This window comes from Salvelinus alpinus, chromosome 3 (assembly GCF_045679555.1).
Source record: "Salvelinus alpinus chromosome 3, SLU_Salpinus.1, whole genome shotgun sequence".
Lineage (NCBI taxonomy): Eukaryota > Metazoa > Chordata > Actinopteri > Salmoniformes > Salmonidae > Salvelinus > Salvelinus alpinus.
This window is the reverse complement of record NC_092088.1, coordinates 101,544,886-101,567,200: the sequence shown is the minus strand read 5'-3', so window position 1 is coordinate 101,567,200 and position 22,315 is coordinate 101,544,886. Positions and strand designations below refer to the sequence as shown.

At 43.7% G+C, this 22,315-nt stretch overlaps 1 protein-coding gene across 1 annotated transcript in view; it reads left to right on the top strand.

Annotated features, from left to right (window-relative positions):
- Positions 1–2,709: 2,709 nt before the first annotated feature.
- The window catches only part of dock1 (dedicator of cytokinesis 1), an 800,130-nt gene continuing 780,524 nt past the window's right edge, over positions 2,710–22,315 (top strand). The window contains exon 1 of the mRNA XM_071394671.1: positions 2,710–2,883. Within this exon, the coding sequence (XP_071250772.1) occupies positions 2,841–2,883 (43 nt within the window). The 5' untranslated portion in view covers positions 2,710–2,840. The remainder of the gene's footprint in view (positions 2,884–22,315) is intronic.

The window sequence follows — 22,315 nt, the reverse complement described above, 5'->3', positions numbered from 1 at the left end:
TCTGAGGTGGTTGCAGACACGCATAGAGAATGAACGTGGAGGGAAAGACTAGAATCAGTTGACCTTGAACTACCAAGATTAGCCCGGATGCATGGGAGCTTCACGTTGGCGTCCAGCTACATTGAACACATCTTTTTACAGCTCTTTTTCCCTTCTTCCCTCTTCTTTTACCTTCACATATTAAGTAGCCTATACACGTGCTTTTTCTCCTCCAATAATTCCACACTCGTTCCTCCCGTATATAACCCGTTGTCACGTTCCTGACCTGTTTTCCCTTGTTTTTGTATTTATTTAGTATGGTCAGGGCGTGAGTTGGGTGGGTTGTCGATGAGTGATTTTTATGTTGGGGTTTTGTGTGTTCAGGCCTGGTATGATTCTCAATCAGAGGCAGCTGTCAATCGTTGTCCCTGATTGAGAATCATACTTAGGCAGCCGGGGTTTCACGTGTGTTTGGTGGGTGTTTGTTCCTTGTTAGTGTTTCGCCACACGGGACTGTCACGGTAGTTAGTTTTGTTATTTTGTATCGCATATTGTTTTGTTGTATATTAAATATCACTATGGAAACTAACCACTCTGCGTATTGGTCCGATCCGTCTCACCTCTCCTCGTCCGAGGAGGAGGAGGAAGAAAATGACTATCGTTACACCCATCTATCATTTGTTTATCTGTCTGTATTCTGGCGGTAAATGATCCTACATCTCCTATGCACAGAGACAACCCAAGGCCTGTTTGTTTTCAGCGTTTATCGGGCATTTGTTACAGGTTTAGGCTCACTACAACTCGGCGGGAAACACGAAACACACTGAGTCGTCGTGTTAACTTACTAAGATTTATTGCAGTCTAACAAACATTTCAAATTCAAGGTAACTTCCTGGTTCTGATCAACTGTTTTCCCACGCTCTGCCAAACGGCGTCCTCGCCTACAGGTGTGTAGAAGTCCACTGTTGTTAGTGTGCCAGATGGTATTGTCGAGAGAGAGAGACAGAGACAGAGTGTGCCAGATGGTATTGTCGAGAGAGAGAGAGAGACAGAGAGAGACAGAGACAGAGTGTGCCAGATGGTATTGTCGAGAGAGAGAGAGAGACAGAGAGAGACAGAGACAGAGTGTGCCAGATGGTATTGTCGAGAGAGAGAGAGAGAGACAGAGAGAGACAGAGACAGAGTGTGCCAGATGGTATTGTCGAGAGAGAGAGAGAGACAGAGAGAGACAGAGACAGAGTGTGCCAGATGGTATTGTCGAGAGAGAGAGAGAGACAGAGACAGAGAGAGACAGAGACAGAGTGTGCCAGATGGTATTGTCGAGAGAGAGAGAGAGAGACAGAGACAGAGTGCCAGATGGTATTGTCGAGAGAGAGAGAGACAGAGACAGAGACAGAGTGTGCCAGATGGTATTGTCGAGAGAGAGAGAGAGAGACAGAGACAGAGTGCCAGATGGTATTGTCGAGAGAGAGAGACAGAGAGAGACAGAGAGAGACAGAGACAGAGTGTGGCAGATGGTATTGTCGAGAGAGAGAGAGAGAGACAGAGACAGAGAGTGCCAGATGGTATTGTCGAGAGAGACAGAGAGAGACAGAGAGAGACAGAGAGAGAGAGACAGAGAGAGAGAGAGAGAGACAGAGGCCCATTATCATCAACCAGTTATCAGTTTCTGGACATATTGAGCCTGTAATTGAACTCACAAAATGCTGGTTCTCCAGATATTCAACTAGTCTAAAGAAGGGCAGTTGTATTGCTTCTTTAATCCAGACAACAGTTTTCAGCTGTGCTAACATAATAGCAAAAAGGGTTTTCTAATGGTCAATTAGCCTTTTAAAATGATAAACTTGGATTATCTAACACAACGTGCCATTGGAACACAGGAGTGATGGTTGCTGATAATGGACCTCTGTACGTCTATGCAGATATTCCATTAAAAATATGCCGTTTCCAGCTACAATAGTCATTTACAACATTAACAATGTCTACACTGTATTTCTGATCAATTTGATGTTATTTTAATGGACAATTTTTTAAAATTTTCTTTTAAAAACAAGGACACTTACTTGAAAGTCAGTGAAGGTTTTACCATGTTTCCACTGTGTTCTGTTCCCAGTACTGTCAGCCCATCTGGCTCAACTAAGACAAAGCTTTAGCGGTGAGGTACAGCTCGTCTGTGACATCATTTCGTTCAAAGCGAGAGGTGAGGCCCCCAACACCGCTTGTTGAGGCCGCATCGCTGAGTCCGTTTTTAAAGGCCATGCGTTGACATAGTTTCCGTTGCAACCCCAAACTTTTGCACGGTACTGTATATCACATCATTATGTGCTTAGTTGATATATTTTCATATTTAAAGTTCAATTCATTGGCCAACCATTAAACACAAATACTAGTAAGCTTACTTGGGAGAAGGAATAATACAGTATGATACAGTAACAGAAGATTACAGCTTTGTCTATAATTTATATAACCACCAGTGTTGTATGAATAGCTGCGTCCTGAAATTATTTTGAGACCCTTTACATAGCATTCTGTACAGTTACCTTTAGGAAAATCACAGATTACTTCCAAGTAATATATTGGTATATAGGCCCAGTATCTATTTATATCTATATTAAAATCTAGTTCCAGTTTATTAGCCTAACGAGTTCCAATACTTCACCATGATAAAAGTGTTTTGTGTTAATTTTCCTCCCCCTTGTGGAGCATCTTGTCCAGGCTGACTGTCACTGGTGGAAAATGGCCGCTCGACGTGATTCTATTCACCGACACTGAGAACTCTAAAGTACAGAGAAACTCAACAGTCTTATCTGGAACTACTTGAACAAACGCAACCTCAAGACGGGGGAGTTTTTAAATTCATAATGTCTCGCTGGGTGCCTACGAAAAAGGAAAAGTACGGAGTTGGTGAGTCTAATAAACTTGCACGTTTCCTCTCTCTCTCTCTAGTCTCGCTGGTTAGCTTGTCGTGGCTACTTTGCATCCGATTACACAAGTTTGGGAATAATTGTGATTATCCTGTGATACAGCGCTGCCACGCCGATATTCACACAATATTCCCAAAGGCCTGACGTGATTTTTTTTTTTTTGCAACACATTTGCCTGAATTTAGGAATGCAAAACTTGGATAAAATGTTCTGCTATCAGCAACTGGTTTTGCCAACTAGTTTGCATGAAGGCAAAGCGAGAGGAATCCCTGTCTTTGTGAGCGGACTGCGGTGAACACGGGAATGGTCGGAGGCGCGCCTAGTTTGCAACACTGTTTCCTGTGTAGTCAGGGCCTGAAAATCGTGGACTTTACAGGACGCGTTTGTAACTTTGTAGCGTTTTATTGTTACTTGGTTCAACATACGAGCTAAAGTTATTGATGTACAGAATGGATTTGATGTAATTGTGGTGCGTCAAATGTTTTCTGTGTTTGTGTTTTGGTTTGTAATACTGCAGGCTACTCTTTCCCCGTCTCTAAATCGTTTATGTGACTTATTCAAAGTAAATCTGGCAACAGGAGCCCTTAGGGCTGTTGTCTGTTTTTAGTTCACTTTTCGAAGTGTGGACACAACTCAGAATGGATACATTTGTACATGTATCCATTTTTATAGCGCGTCTTGAAGTTGAATAGCTCCGTGTTGATTGACACACTATCTCTTGGGCGGTATGACCGGGGGTTTGGCCGCCCGCTGTCGGACGTCCTGTCTCACCATCAGGCCAGTAACTGAGTTAGGTTTTGGCCTGGCTGGAGTCATTCACTGTAGTGGCCATATTCACTTTCACTCTGGTTTATTGGGAATAATTTGCATTAAGTATAACACATGTTTATTCTCCAAGTACATTTAACCCGGAATTTGATTTGGTGAAGAGGTGCTGCCAGTAATAGACAATGTACAAACAGAGTACAGTAACGTTGTTATGCCTAGGCTACATAATGCATAGTGCAGGCTACATAAGCTAGTGCAGGCTACATAAGCTAGTACAGGCTACATAAGCTAGTGCAGGCTACATAAGATGGTACAGGCTACATAAGCTAGTGCAGGCTACATAAGCTAGTACAGGCTACATAAGCTAGTGCAGGCTACATAAGCTAGTACAGGCTACATAAGCTAGTGCAGGCTACATAAGCTAGTGCAGGCTACATAAGCTAGTACAGGCTACATAAGCTAGTACAGGCTACATAAGCTGGTACAGGCTACATAAGCTAGTACAGGCTACATAAGCTAGTGCAGGCTACATAAGCTAGTGCAGGCTACATAAGCTAGTACAGGCTACATAAGCTAGTGCAGGCTACATAAGCTAGTGCAGGCTACATAAGCTGGTACAGGCCACATAAGCTAGTACAGGCTACATAAGCTAGTGCAGGCTACATAAGCTGGTACAGGCTACATAAGCTAGTACAGGCTACATAAGCTAGTACAGGCTACATAAGCTAGTACAGGCTACATAAGCTGGTACAGGCTACATAAGCTGGTACAGGCTACATAAGCTAGTACAGGCTACATAAGCTAGTACAGGCTACATAAGCTAGTGCAGGCTACATAAGCTAGTGCAGGCTACATAAGCTAGTACAGGCTACATAAGCTAGTACAGGCTACATAAGCTAGTACAGGCTACATAAGCTAGTGCAGGCTACATAAGCTAGTGCAGGCTACATAAGCTAGTACAGGCTACATAAGCTGGTACAGGCTACATAAGCTGGTACAGGCTACATAAGCTAGTACAGGCTACATAAGCTAGTACAGGCTACATAAGCTAGTACAGGCTACATAAGCTAGTACAGGCTACTATTAGTAGTCTAAAGGGGCCCGTTGTCGGCTGTGTGTCTTACCCTTTATCAAGGTTCTCTATTATTATAGTCTCAGGTAGATTGAGGAAGTGGGGAGGTGGTTAAACCATGAATGGCTGTCGACAGTAAAACACCGGTTCCCATATAGTCTGGCATTGTTTCTGCTGTTATAGAATGTCTAGTTCCCTTCCTGCAGGGAGGACTTGACCTCAGCGTGTCCCTTCCTGTAGGGAGGACTTGACCTCAGCGTGTCCCTTCCTGTAGGGAGGACTTGACCTCAGCGTGTCCCTTCCTGTAGGGAGGACTTGACCTCAGCGTGTCCCTTCCTGTAGGGAGGACTTGACCTCACCGTGTCCCTTCCTGTAGGGAGGACTTGACCTCAGCGTGTCCCTTCCTGTAGGGAGGACTTGACCTCACCGTGTCCCTTCCTGTAGGGAGGACTTGACCTCAGCGTGTCTAAGTTAGATAAACAACCACATATCATAGAATGCATATCAGTCATAGAATGCATATCAGTCATATCAGTCATAGAATGCATATCAGTCATAGAATGCATAGAATGCATATCAGTCATAGAATGCATATCAGTCATAGAATGCATAGAATGCATATCAGTCATAGAATGCATATCAGTCATAGAATGCATATCATGCATAGAATGCATAGAATGCATATCAGTCATAGAATGCATAGAATGCAAATCAGTCATAGAATGCATATCAGTCATGGAATGCATATCAGTCATGGAATGCATATCAGTCATGGAATGCATATCAGTCATGGAATGCATATCAGTCATGGAATGCATATCAGTCATAGAATGCATATCAGTCATGGAATGCAGATCAGTCATGGAATGCAGATCAGTCATGGAATGCAGATCAGTCATGGAATGCAGATCAGTCATAGAATGCAGATCAGTCATAGAATGCAGATCAGTCAGAGAATGCAGATCAGTCATGGAATGCAGATCAGTCATAGAATGCAGATCAGTCATGGAATGCAGATCAGTCATGGAATGCAGATCAGTCATGGAATGCAGATCAGTCATGGAATGCAGATCAGTCATGGAATGCAGATCAGTCATGGAATGCAGATCAGTCAGAGAATGCAGATCAGTCAGAGAATGCAGATCAGTCAGAGAATGCAGATCAGTCAGAGAATGCAGATCAGTCAGAGAATGCAGATCAGTCAGAGAATGCAGATCAGTCAGAGAATGCAGATCAGTCATATCAGTCATAGAATGCAGATCAGACAGAGAATGCAGATCAGTCATGGAATGCAAATCAGTGATAGAATGCATATCAGTCATGGAATGCATATCAGTCATAGAATGCATATCAGTCATGGAATGCATATCAGTCATAGAATGCATATCAGTCATAGAATGCATATCAGTCATGGAATGCATATCAGTCATGGAATGCATATCAGTCATGGAATGCAGATCAGTCATGGAATGCAGATCAGTCATGGAATGCAGATCAGTCATGGAATGCAGATCAGTCATGGAATGCAGATCAGTCATGGAATGCAGATCAGTCATGGAATGCAGATCAGTCATGGAATGCAGATCAGTCATGGAATGCAGATCAGTCATGGAATGCAGATCAGTCATGGAATGCAGATCAGTCATGGAATGCAGATCAGTCATGGAATGCAGATCAGTCATGGAATGCAGATCAGTCATGGAATGCAGATCAGTCATAGAATGCATAGAATGCATATCAGTCAGAGAATGCATAGAATGCATATCACAGTCATAGAATGCATATCAGTCATAGAATGCATATCAGTCATAGAATACATATCAGTCATAGAATGCATATCAGTCATAGAATACATATCAATATCAGGAAGGTGTTCCTAATGTTTTGTCCACTCAGTGTCCATATCACAGTCATATCAGTCATAGAATACATATCAATATCAGGAAGGTGTTCCTAATGTTTTGTCCACTCAGTGTCCATATCACAGTCATATCAGTCATAGAATACATATCAATATCAGGAAGGTGTTCCTAATGTTTTGTCCACTCAGTGTCCATATCACAGTCATATCAGTCATAGAATACATATCAATATCAGGAAGGTGTTCCTAATGTTTTGTCCACTCAGTGTCCATATCACAGTCATATCAGTCATAGAATACATATCAATATCAGGAAGGTGTTCCTAATGTTTTGTCCACTCAGTGTCCATATCACAGTCATATCAGTCATAGAATACATATCAATATCAGGAAGGTGTTCCTAATGTTTTGTCCACTCAGTGTCCATATCACAGTCATATCAGTCATAGAATACATATCAATATCAGGAAGGTGTTCCTAATGTTTTGTCCACTCAGTGTCCATATCACAGTCATATCAGTCATAGAATACATATCAATATCAGGAAGGTGTTCCTAATGTTTTGTCCACTCAGTGTCCATATCACAGTCATATCAGTCATAGAATACATATCAATATCAGGAAGGTGTTCCTAATGTTTTGTCCACTCAGTGTCCATATCACAGTCATATCAGTCATAGAATACATATCAATATCAGGAAGGTGTTCCTAATGTTTTGTCCACTCAGTGTCCATATCAGTCATATCAGTCAGAGCTTTTTCAATATTCACCTTTTATACAAAGTTGTGTCCTTTTTTAAAACTGAACGTTCACCTTCATTGTGTCAACACCTGTTTGATACGGTTCTGTCAATGTGATGACTTCCTGTAGAGACTCTTCATTAGGCTGAAGTAGACCTCTTGTTTCAGTCTCCTACCTACCTGGACCGGTCTGCCTGACGTTCTCTAACCTTATCAGACTACGCTGTCAGTGAGGGCCTCATGCTGTGTCAGTGTGGGAGTATTACGTCTCACACACACACACACACACACACACACACACACACACAGTATATGTTTTCACGTTTCAGGCCCACATGAAAATAGTAACACCAGCCCACACTACACCCAATGTAAAAAAACACCTTCCTCTTTCTGGTCAGTCACTGCTGTTTAGTAGAGACCTGGTTACCAGGGTGACAGATACATATAGTCACTGTTTAGTAGAGACCTGGTTACCAGGGTGACAGATACATATAGTCTCTCTGTTTAGTAGAGACCTGGTTACCAGGGTGACAGATGCATATAGTCTCTCTGTTTAGTAGAGACCTGGTTACCAGCGTGACAGATGCATATAGTCTCTCTGTTTAGTAGAGACCTGGTTACCAGGGTGACAGATACATATAGTCTCTCTGTTTAGAAGAGACCTGGTTACCAGGGTGACAGATACATATAGTCTCTCTGTTTAGTAGAGACCTGGTTACCAGGGTGACAGATACATATAGTCTCTCTGTTTAGTAGAGACCTGGTTACCAGCGTGACAGATACATATAGTCTCTGTTTAGTAGAGACCTGGTTACCAGGTTGACAGATGCATATAGTCTCTGTTTAGTAGAGACCTGGTTACCAGGGTGACAGATACATATAGTCTCTGTTTAGTAGAGACCTGGTTACCAGGGTGACAGATACATATAGTCTCTGTTTAGTAGAGACCTGGTTACCAGCGTGACAGATACATATAGTCTCTCTGTTTAGTAGAGACCTGGTTACCAGGGTGACAGATACATATAGTCTCTCTGTTTAGTAGAGACCTGGTTACCAGGGTGACAGATACATATAGTCTCTGTTTAGTAGAGACCTAGTTACCAGCGTGACAGATACATATAGTCTCTCTGTTTAGTAGAGACCTGGTTACCAGGGTGACAGATACATATAGTCTCTCTGTTTAGTAGAGACCTGGTTACCAGCGTGACAGATACATATAGTCTCTGTTTAGTAGAGACCTGGTTACCAGCGTGACAGATACATATAGTCTCTGTTTAGTAGAGACCTGGTTACCTGGTCTATTGTCTAAGACTGGGAGGTCTACTGGGCCCCTCTAGTCCCCTGTCTATGGGTCTACCATCAGGTCAAATCTCTGTCTATTGTCTAAGACTGGGAGGCCTGCTGGGCCCCTCTAGTCCCCTGTCTATGGGTCTACCATCAGGTCAAACCTCTGTCTATTGTCTAAGACTGGGAGACCTGTTGGGCCCCTCTAGTCCCCTGTCTATGGGTCTACCATCAGGTCAAATCTCTGTCTATTGTCTAAGACTGGGAGGCCTGCTGGGCCCCTCTAGTCCCCTGTCTATGGGTCTACCATCAGGTCAAATCTCTGTCTATTGTCTAAGACTGTGAGGCCTGCTGGGCCCCTCTAGTCCCCTGTCTGAGACTGGGAGGCCCGCTGGGCCCCTCTAGTCCCCTGTCTAAGACTGGGAGGCCTTTTGGTCCCCTCTAGTCCCCTGTCTGAGACTGGGAGGCCTGCTGGGCCCCTCTAGTCCCCTGTCTAAGACTGGGAGGCCTTTTGGGCCCCTCTAGTCCCCTGTCTATGGGTCTACCATCAGGTCAAATCTCTGTCTATTGTCTAAGACTGGGAGGCCTGCTGGGCCCCTCTAGTCCCCTGTCTATGGGTCTACCATCAGGTCAAATCTCTGTCTATTGTCTAAGACTGGGAGGCCTGCTGGGCCCCTCTAGTCCCCTGTCTATGGGTCTACCATCAGGTCAAACCTCTGTCTATTGTCTAAGACTGGGAGACCTGTTGGGCCCCTCTAGTCCCCTGTCTATGGGTCTACCATCAGGTCAAATCTCTGTCTATTGTCTAAGACTGGGAGGCCTGCTGGGCCCCTCTAGTCCCCTGTCTATGGGTCTACCATCAGGTCAAACCTCTGTCTATTGTCTAAGACTGGGAGACCTGTTGGGCCCCTCTAGTCCCCTGTCTATGGGTCTACCATCAGGTCAAATCTCTGTCTATTGTCTAAGACTGGGAGGCCTGCTGGGCCCCTCTAGTCCCCTGTCTATGGGTCTACCATCAGGTCAAATCTCTGTCTATTGTCTAAGACTGGGAGGCCTGCTGGGCCCCTCTAGTCCCCTGTCTGAGACTGGGAGGCCTGCTGGGCCCCTCTAGTCCCCTGTCTAAGACTGGGAGGCCTGCTGGGCCCCTCTAGTCCCCTGTCTGAGACTGGGAGGCCTGCTGGGCCCCTCTAGTCCCCTGTCTAAGACTGGGAGGCCTGCTGGGCCCCTCTAGTCCCCTGTCTAAGACTGGGAGGCCTGTTGGGCCCCTCTAGTCCCCTGTCTAAGACTGGGAGGCCTGCTGGGCCCCTCTAGTCCCCTGTCTAAGACTGGGAGGCCTGCTGGGCCCCTCTAGTCCCCTGTCTAAGACTGGGAGGCCTGTTGGGCCCCTCTAGTCCCCTGTCTAAGACTGGGAGGCCTGTTGGGCCCCTCTAGTCCCCTGTCTAAGACTGGGAGGCCTGCTGGGCCCCTCTAGTCCCCTGTCTATGACTGGGAGGCCTGCTGGGCCCCTCTAGTCCCCTGTATATGGGTCTACCAAGCTTCTGTCTGAAATGTAGCCAAACCACTGACATTTATGACAAGTTGAAAGATGTGAATGTCAGACCCGTGAAATCCCCTCAAACATTCAGGTGACTAGATGTTAAACACCACATCTCAGGGGGTTTGGAGGATGTGTCCACTAATATACAACATTCAGGTGACTAGATGGTAAACACCACATCTCAGAGGGTTTGGAGGATGTGTCCACTAATATACAACATTCAGGTGACTAGATGTTAAACACCACATCTCAGAGGGTTTGGAGGATGTGTCCACTAATATACAACATTCAGGTGACTAGATGGTAAACACCACATCTCAGAGGGTTTGGAGGATGTGTCCACTAATATACAACATTCAGGTGACTAGATGTTAAACACCACATCTCAGGGGGTTTGGAGGATGTGTCCACTAATATACAACATTCAGGTGACTAGATGTTAAACACCACATCTCAGAGGGTTTGGAGGATGTGTCCACTAATATACAACATTCAGGTGACTAGATGGTAAACACCACATCTCAGAGGGTTTGGAGGATGTGTCCACTAATATACAACATTCAGGTGACTAGATGTTAAACACCACATCTCAGGGGGTTTGGAGGATGTGTCCACTAATATACAACATTCAGGTGACTAGATGGTAAACACCACATCTCAGGGGGTTTGGAGGATGTGTCCACTAATATACAACATTCAGGTGACTAGATGTTAAACACCACATCTCAGGGGGTTTGGAGGATGTGTCCACTAATATACAACATTCAGGTGACTAGATGGTGAACACCACATCTCAGGGGGTTTGGAGGATGTGTCCACTAATATACAACATTCAGGTGACTAGATGTTAAACACCACATCTCAGGGGGTTTGGAGGATGTGTCCACTAATATACAACATTCAGGTGACTAGATGTTAAACACCACATCTCAGGGGGGTTTGGAGGATGTGTCCACTAATATACAACATTCAGGTGACTAGATGTTAAACACCACATCTCAGGGGGTTTGGAGGATGTGTCCACTAATATACAACATTCAGGTGACTAGATGTTAAACACCACATCTCAGAGGGTTTGGAGGATGTGTCCACTAATATACAACATTCAGGTGACTAGATGTTAAACACCACATCTCAGGGGGTTTGGAGGATGTGTCCACTAATATACAACATTCAGGTGACTAGATGTTAAACACCACATCTCAGGGGGTTTGGAGGATGTGTCCACTAATATACAACATTCAGGTGACTAGATGGTAAACACCACATCTCAGGGGGTTTGGAGGATGTGTCCACTAATATACAACATTCAGGTGACTAGATGGTAAACACCACATCTCAGGGGGTTTGGAGGATGTGACCACTAATATACAACATTCAGGTGACTAGATGTTAAACACCACATCTCAGGGGGTTTGGAGGATGTGTCCACTAATATACAACATTCAGGTGACTAGATGTTAAACACCACATCTCAGGGGGTTTGGAGGATGTGTCCACTAATATACAACATTCAGGTGACTAGATGGTGAACACCACATCTCAGAGGGTTTGGAGGATGTGTCCACTAATATACAACATTCAGGTGACTAGATGTTAAACACCACATCTCAGGGGGTTTGGAGGATGTGTCCACTAATATACAACATTCAGGTGACTAGATGTTAAACACCACATCTCAGAGGGTTTGGAGGATGTGTCCACTAATATACAACATTCAGGTGACTAGATGTTAAACACCACATCTCAGGGGGTTTGGAGGATGTGTCCACTAATATACAACATTCAGGTGACTAGATGGTGAACACCACATCTCAGGGGGTTTGGAGGATGTGTCCACTAATATACAACATTCAGGTGACTAGATGTTAAACACCACATCTCAGAGGGTTTGGAGGATGTGTCCACTAATATACAACATTCAGGTGACTAGATGTTAAACACCACATCTCAGGGGGTTTGGAGGATGTGTCCACTAATATACAACATTCAGGTGACTAGATGTTAAACACCACATCTCAGGGGGTTTGGAGGATGTGTCCACTAATATACAACATTCAGGTGACTAGATGGTGAACACCACATCTCAGAGGGTTTGGAGGATGTGTCCACTAATATACAACATTCAGGTGACTAGATGGTGAACACCACATCTCAGGGGGTTTGGAGGATGTGTCCACTAATATACAACATTCAGGTGACTAGATGGTGAACACCACATCTCAGGGGGTTTGGAGGATGTGTCCACTAATATACAACATTCAGGTGACTAGATGTTAAACACCACATCTCAGAGGGGTTTGGAGGATGTGTCCACTAATATACAACATTCAGGTGACTAGATGTTAAACACCACATCTCAGAGGGTTTGGAGGATGTGTCCACTAATATACAACATTCAGGTGACTAGATGTTAAACACTACATCTCAGGGGGTTTGGAGGATGTGTCCACTAATATACAACATTCAGGTGACTAGATGTTAAACACCACATCTCAGAGGGTTTGGAGGATGTGTCCACTAATATACAACATTCAGGTGACTAGATGGTGAACACCACATCTCAGGGGGTTTGGAGGATGTGTCCACTAATATACAACATTCAGGTGACTAGATGTTAAACACCACATCTCAGAGGGTTTGGAGGATGTGTCCACTAATATACAACATTCAGGTGACTAGATGGTGAACACCACATCTCAGGGGGTTTGGAGGATGTGTCCACTAATATACAACATTCAGGTGACTAGATGGTAAACACCACATCTCAGAGGGTTTGGAGGATGTGTCCACTAATATACAACATTCAGGTGACTAGATGGTGAACACCACATCTCAGGGGGTTTGGAGGATGTGTCCACTAATATACAACATTCAGGTGACTAGATGTTAAACACCACATCTCAGGGGGTTTGGAGGATGTGTCCACTAATATACAACATTCAGGTGACTAGATGGTGAACACCACATCTCAGGGGGTTTGGAGGATGTGTCCACTAATATACAACATTCAGGTGACTAGATGTTAAACACCACATCTCAGGGGGTTTGGAGGATGTGTCCACTAATATACAACATTCAGGTGACTAGATGTTAAACACCACATCTCAGAGGGTTTGGAGGATGTGACCACTAATATACAACATTCAGGTGACTAGATGGTGAACACCACATCTCAGAGGGTTTGGAGGATGTGTCCACTAATATACAACATTCAGGTGACTAGATGTTAAACACCACATCTCAGGGGGTTTGGAGGATGTGTCCACTAATATACAACATTCAGGTGACTAGATGTTAAACACCACATCTCAGGGGGTTTGGAGGATGTGTCCACTAATATACAACATTCAGGTGACTAGATGGTGAACACCACATCTCAGGGGGTTTGGAGGATGTGTCCACTAATATACAACATTCAGGTGACTAGATGGTGAACACCACATCTCAGAGGGTTTGGAGGATGTGTCCACTAATATACAACATTCAGGTGACTAGATGTTAAACACCACATCTCAGAGGGTTTGGAGGATGTCCCCACTAATATACAACATTCAGGTGACTAGATGGTGGACACCACATCTCAGGGGGTTTGGAGGATGTGTCCACTAATATACAACATTCAGGTGACTAGATGTTAAACACCACATCTCAGGGGGTTTGGAGGATGTGTCCACTAATATACAACATTCAGGTGACTAGATGTTAAACACCACATCTCAGGGGGTTTGGAGGATGTGTCCACTAATATACAACATTCAGGTGACTAGATGTTAAACACCACATCTCAGGGGGTTTGGAGGATGTGTCCACTAATATACAACATTCAGGTGACTAGATGGTGAACACCACATCTCAGGGGGTTTGGAGGATGTGTCCACTAATATACAACATTCAGGTGACTAGATGTTAAACACCACATCTCAGGGGGTTTGGAGGATGTGTCCACTAATATACAACATTCAGGTGACTAGATGTTAAACACCACATCTCAGGGGGTTTGGAGGATGTGTCCACTAATATACAACATTCAGGTGACTAGATGGTGAACACCACATCTCAGAGGGTTTGGAGGATGTGTCCACTAATATACAACATTCAGGTGACTAGATGTTAAACACCACATCTCAGGGGGTTTGGAGGATGTGTCCACTAATATACAACATTCAGGTGACTAGATGTTAAACACCACATCTCAGGGGGTTTGGAGGATGTGTCCACTAATATACAACATTCAGGTGACTAGATGTTGAACACCACATCTCAGAGGGTTTGGAGGATGTGTCCACTAATATACAACATTCAGGTGACTAGATGGTAAACACCACATCTCAGAGGGTTTGGAGGATGTGTCCACTAATATACAACATTCAGGTGACTAGATGTTAAACACCACATCTCAGGGGGTTTGGAGGATGTGTCCACTAATATACAACATTCAGGTGACTAGATGTTAAACACCACATCTCAGGGGGTTTGGAGGATGTGACCACTAATATACAACATTCAGGTGACTAGATGGTAAACACCACATCTCAGAGGGTTTGGAGGATGTGACCACTAATATACAACATTCAGGTGACTAGATGTTAAACACCACATCTCAGGGGGTTTGGAGGATGTGACCACTAATATACAACATTCAGGTGACTAGATGGTGAACACCACATCTCAGAGGGTTTGGAGGATGTGTCCACTAATATACAACATTCAGGTGACTAGATGGTAAACACCACATCTCAGAGGGTTTGGAGGATGTGTCCACTAATATACAACATTCAGGTGACTAGATGTTAAACACCACATCTCAGGGGGTTTGGAGGATGTGTCCACTAATATACAACATTCAGGTGACTAGATGTTAAACACCACATCTCAGGGGGTTTGGAGGATGTGTCCACTAATATACAACATTCAGGTGACTAGATGTTAAACACCACATCTCAGAGGGTTTGGAGGATGTGTCCACTAATATACAACATTCAGGTGACTAGATGTTAAACACCACATCTCAGAGGGTTTGGAGGATGTGTCCACTAATATACAACATTCAGGTGACTAGATGTTAAACACCACATCTCAGAGGGTTTGGAGGATGTGTCCACTAATATACAACATTCAGGTGACTAGATGTTAAACACCACATCTCAGGGGGTTTGGAGGATGTGTCCACTAATATACAACATTCAGGTGACTAGATGTTAAACACCACATCTCAGGGGGTTTGGAGGATGTGTCCACTAATATACAACATTCAGGTGACTAGATGTTAAACACCACATCTCAGAGGGTTTGGAGGATGTGTCCACTAATATACAACATTCAGGTGACTAGATGTTAAACACCACATCTCAGAGGGTTTGGAGGATGTGTCCACTAATATACAACATTCAGGTGACTAGATGTTAAACACCACATCTCAGAGGGTTTGGAGGATGTGTCCACTAATATACAACATTCAGGTGACTAGATGTTAAACACCACATCTCAGGGGGTTTGGAGGATGTGTCCACTAATATACAACATTCAGGTGACTAGATGTTAAACACCACATCTCAGAGGGTTTGGAGGATGTGTCCACTAATATACAACATTCAGGTGACTAGATGTTAAACACCACATCTCAGAGGGTTTGGAGGATGTGTCCACTAATATACAACATTCAGGTGACTAGATGTTAAACACCACATCTCAGAGGGTTTGGAGGATGTGTCCACTAATATACAACATTCAGGTGACTAGATGGTGAACACCACATCTCAGGGGGTTTGGAGGATGTGTCCACTAATATACAACATTCAGGTGACTAGATGTTAAACACCACATCTCAGGGGGTTTGGAGGATGTGTCCACTAATATACAACATTCAGGTGACTAGATGTTAAACACCACATCTCAGGGGGTTTGGAGGATGTGTCCACTAATATACAACATTCAGGTGACTAGATGTTAAACACCACATCTCAGGGGGTTTGGAGGATGTGTCCACTAATATACAACATTCAGGTGACTAGATGTTAAACACCACATCTCAGGGGGTTTGGAGGATGTGTCCACTAATATACAACATTCAGGTGACTAGATGTTAAACACCACATCTCAGGGGGTTTGGAGGATGTGTCCACTAATATACAACATTCAGGTGACTAGATGTTAAACACCACATCTCAGAGGGTTTGGAGGATGTGTCCACTAATATACAACATTCAGGTGACTAGATGTTAAACACCACATCTCAGGGGGTTTGGAGGATGTGTCCACTAATATACAACATTCAGGTGACTAGATGTTAAACACCACATCTCAGGGGGTTTGGAGGATGTGTCCACTAATATACAACATTCAGGTGACTAGATGGTAAACACCACATCTCAGGGGGTTTGGAGGATGTGTCCACTAATATACAACATTCAGGTGACTAGATGGTAAACACCACATCTCAGGGGGTTTGGAGGATGTGACCACTAATATACAACATTCAGGTGACTAGATGTTAAACACCACATCTCAGGGGGTTTGGAGGATGTGTCCACTAATATACAACATTCAGGTGACTAGATGTTAAACACCACATCTCAGGGGGTTTGGAGGATGTGTCCACTAATATACAACATTCAGGTGACTAGATGGTGAACACCACATCTCAGGGGGTTTGGAGGATGTGTCCACTAATATACAACATTCAGGTGACTAGATGTTAAACACCACATCTCAGGGGGTTTGGAGGATGTGTCCACTAATATACAACATTCAGGTGACTAGATGTTAAACACCACATCTCAGGGGGTTTGGAGGATGTGTCCACTAATATACAACATTCAGGTGACTAGATGGTAAACACCACATCTCAGGGGGTTTGGAGGATGTGTCCACTAATATACAACATTCAGGTGACTAGATGGTAAACACCACATCTCAGAGGGTTTGGAGGATGTGACCACTAATATACAACATTCAGGTGACTAGATGTTAAACACCACATCTCAGGGGGTTTGGAGGATGTGTCCACTAATATACAACATTCAGGTGACTAGATGTTAAACACCACATCTCAGGGGGTTTGGAGGATGTGTCCACTAATATACAACATTCAGGTGACTAGATGTTAAACACCACATCTCAGGGGGTTTGGAGGATGTGTCCACTAATATACAACATTCAGGTGACTAGATGGTGAACACCACATCTCAGAGGGTTTGGAGGATGTGTCCACTAATATACAACATTCAGGTGACTAGATGTTAAACACCACATCTCAGGGGGTTTGGAGGATGTGTCCACTAATATACAACATTCAGGTGACTAGATGTTAAACACCACATCTCAGAGGGTTTGGAGGATGTGTCCACTAATATACAACATTCAGGTGACTAGATGTTAAACACCACATCTCAGAGGGTTTGGAGGATGTGTCCACTAATATACAACATTCAGGTGACTAGATGTTAAACACCACATCTCAGGGGGTTTGGAGGATGTGTCCACTAATATACAACATTCAGGTGACTAGATGGTGAACACCACATCTCAGGGGGGTTTGGAGGATGTGTCCACTAATATACAACATTCAGGTGACTAGATGTTAAACACCACATCTCAGGGGGTTTGGAGGATGTGTCCACTAATATACAACATTCAGGTGACTAGATGGTGAACACCACATCTCAGGGGGGTTTGGAGGATGTGTCCACTAATATACAACATTCAGGTGACTAGATGTTAAACACCACATCTCAGGGGGTTTGGAGGATGTGTCCACTAATATACAACATTCAGGTGACTAGATGTTAAACACCACATCTCAGGGGGTTTGGAGGATGTGTCCACTAATATACAACATTCAGGTGACTAGATGTTAAACACCACATCTCAGGGGGTTTGGAGGATGTGTCCACTAATATACAACATTCAGGTGACTAGATGGTGAACACCACATCTCAGGGGGTTTGGAGGATGTGTCCACTAATATACAACATTCAGGTGACTAGATGTTAAACACCACATCTCAGGGGGTTTGGAGGATGTGTCCACTAATATACAACATTCAGGTGACTAGATGTTAAACACCACATCTCAGGGGGGTTTGGAGGATGTGTCCACTAATATACAACATTCAGGTGACTAGATGTTAAACACCACATCTCAGGGGGTTTGGAGGATGTGTCCACTAATATACAACATTCAGGTGACTAGATGTTAAACACCACATCTCAGGGGGTTTGGAGGATGTGTCCACTAATATACAACATTCAGGTGACTAGATGTTAAACACCACATCTCAGGGGGTTTGGAGGATGTGTCCACTAATATACAACATTCAGGTGACTAGATGGTGAACACCACATCTCAGAGGGTTTGGAGGATGTGTCCACTAATATACAACATTCAGGTGACTAGATGTTAAACACCACATCTCAGAGGGTTTGGAGGATGTGTCCACTAATATACAACATTCAGGTGACTAGATGGTGAACACCACATCTCAGGGGGTTTGGAGGATGTGTCCACTAATATACAACATTCAGGTGACTAGATGTTAAACACCACATCTCAGGGGGTTTGGAGGATGTGTCCACTAATATACAACATTCAGGTGACTAGATGTTAAACACCACATCTCAGGGGGTTTGGAGGATGTGTCCACTAATATACAACATTCAGGTGACTAGTTGATGGACACCACATCTCAGGGGGTTTGGAGGATGTGTCCACTAATATACAACATTCAGGTGACTAGATGTTAAACACCACATCTCAGGGGGGTTTGGAGGATGTGTCCACTAATATACAACATTCAGGTGACTAGATGGTGAACACCACATCTCAGGGGGTTTGGAGGATGTGTCCACTAATATACAACATTCAGGTGACTAGATGTTAAACACCACATCTCAGGGGGTTTGGAGGTTGTGTCCACTAATATACAACATTCAGGTGACTAGATGGTAAACACCACATCTCAGGGGGTTTGGAGGATGTGTCCACTAATATACAACATTCAGGTGACTAGATGGTAAACACCACATCTCAGGGGGTTTGGAGGATGTGTCCACTAATATACAACATTCAGGTGACTAGATGGTAAACACCACATCTCAGGGGGTTTGGAGGATGTGTCCACTAATATACAACATTCAGGTGACTAGATGGTAAACACCACATCTCAGGGGGTTTGGAGGATGTGTCCACTAATATACAACATTCAGGTGACTAGATGGTAAACACCACATCTCAGGGGGTTTGGAGGATGTGTCCACTAATATACAACATTCAGGTGACTAGATGTTAAACACCACATCTCAGGGGGTTTGGAGGATGTGTCCACTAATATACAACATTCAGGTGACTAGATGGTAAACACCACATCTCAGGGGGTTTGGAGGATGTGTCCACTAATATACAACATTCAGGTGACTAGATGTTAAACACCACATCTCAGAGGGTTTGGAGGATGTGTCCACTAATATACAACATTCAGGTGACTAGATGTTAAACACCACATCTCAGAGGGTTTGGAGGATGTGTCCACTAATATACAACATTCAGGTGACTAGATGTTAAACACCACATCTCAGGGGGTTTGGAGGATGTGTCCACTAATATACAACATTCAGGTGACTAGATGTTAAACACCACATCTCAGGGGGTTTGGAGGATGTGTCCACTAATATACAACATTCAGGTGACTAGATGTTAAACACCACATCTCAGGGGGTTTGGAGGATGTGTCCACTAATATACAACATTCAGGTGACTAGATGTTAAACACCACATCTCAGGGGGTTTGGAGGATGTGTCCACTAATATACAACATTCAGGTGACTAGATGTTAAACACCACATCTCAGGGGGTTTGGAGGATGTGTCCACTAATATACAACATTCAGGTGACTAGATGTTAAACACCACATCTCAGGGGGTTTGGAGGATGTGTCCACTAATATACAACATTCAGGTGACTAGATGTTAAACACCACATCTCAGGGGGTTTGGAGGATGTGTCCACTAATATACAACATTCAGGTGACTAGATGTTAAACACCACATCTCAGAGGGTTTGGAGGATGTGCCCACTAATATACAACATTCAGGTGACTAGATGTTAAACACCACATCTCAGAGGGTTTGGAGGATGTGTCCACTAATATACAACATTCAGGTGACTAGATGTTAAACACCACATCTCAGAGGGTTTGGAGGATGTGTCCACTAATATACAACATTCAGGTGACTAGATGTTAAACACCACATCTCAGGGGGTTTGGAGGATGTGTCCACTAATATACAACATTCAGGTGACTAGATGTTAAACACCACATCTCAGAGGGTTTGGAGGATGTGTCCACTAATATACAACATTCAGGTGACTAGATGGTGAACACCACATCTCAGGGGGTTTGGAGGATGTGTCCACTAATATACAACATTCAGGTGACTAGATGGTGAACACCACATCTCAGAGGGTTTGGAGGATGTGTCCACTAATATGCAACATTCAGGTGACTAGATGGTGAACACCACATCTCAGAGGGTTTGGAGGATGTGTCCACTAATATACAACATTCAGGTGACTAGATGTTAAACACCACATCTCAGAGGGTTTGGAGGATGTGTCCACTAATATACAACATTCAGGTGACTAGATGTTAAACACCACATCTCAGAGGGTTTGGAGGATGTGTCCACTAATATGCAACATTCAGGTGACTAGATGGTGAACACCACATCTCAGAGGGTTTGGAGGATGTGTCCACTAATATACAACATTCAGGTGACTAGATGTTAAACACCACATCTCAGGGGGTTTGGAGGATGTGTCCACTAATATACAACATTCAGGTGACTAGATGTTAAACACCACATCTCAGGGGGTTTGGAGGATGTGTCCACTAATATACAACATTCAGGTGACTAGATGTTAAACACCACATCTCAGGGGGTTTGGAGGATGTGTCCACTAATATGCAAATGTATTTCATCTTTCATGAGTTAGTCACCATTATGACATTGTTTTTGGTATTTTATTAGGATCCCCATTAGCTGTTGCAAAAGCAGCAGCTACTCTTCCTGGGGTTCCACACAGAACAGGAAACATGACATAATACAGAACATTAATAGACAAGAACAGCTCAAGGACAGACACTCGTAGCCTACATATCAATAGATACACACAAACTATCTTGGTCCAATAGGAGAGAGGCGTTGTGCCGCGAGGTGTTGCTTCATCTGTTTATTGAAACCAGGTTTGCTGTTTATTTGAGCAATATGAGATGGAAGGAAGTTCCATGCAATAATGGCTCTATATAATACTGTATGTTTTCTTGACTTTGTTCTGGATTTGGGGACTGTGAAAAGACCCCTGGTGGCATGTCTGGTGGGATAAGTGTGTGTCAGAGCTGTGTGTAAGTTGACTATGCAAACAATTAGGGATTTAACACATGAGTGTTTCTTATAGAAAGAGAAAGTGATGCAGTCAGTCTCTCCTCAACTCTTAGCCAAGAGAGACTGGCAGCATAGGATTTATATCAGCCCTCTGATTATAATGAAGAGCAAGACGTGTCGCTCTGTTCTGGGCCAGCTGCAGCTTAACTAGGTCTTTCCTTGCAGCACTTGACTATATGACTGGACAATAATCAAGATAAGATAAAACTAGAGCCTGTAGAACTTGCTTTGTGGAATGTGGTGTCAAAAAAGCAGAGCATCTCTTTATTACAGACAGATCTCTACCTGTCTTTACAACCATTGAATCAATATGTTTTCACCATGACAGTTTACAATCTAAGTTAACGCCAAGTAATTTAGTCTTCTCAATTTGTTCAACAGCCACACCATTCATTACCAGATTCAGCTGAGATCTAGAACTTAAGGAATGATTTGTACCAAATACAATGCTCTTAGTTTTAGAGATGTTCAGGACCAGTTTATTACTGGCCACCGATTCCAAAACAGACTGCAACTCTTTGTTAAGGGTTTCAGTGACTTCATTAGCTGTGGTTGTTGACATGTACATGGTTGAATCATCAGCATACATGGACACACATGCTTTGTTTAATGCCAGTGGCAGGTCAATGGTAAAAATAGAAAAGAGTAGAGGGCCTAGAGAGCTGCCCTGCGGTACACCACACTTTACATGTTTGACATTAGAGA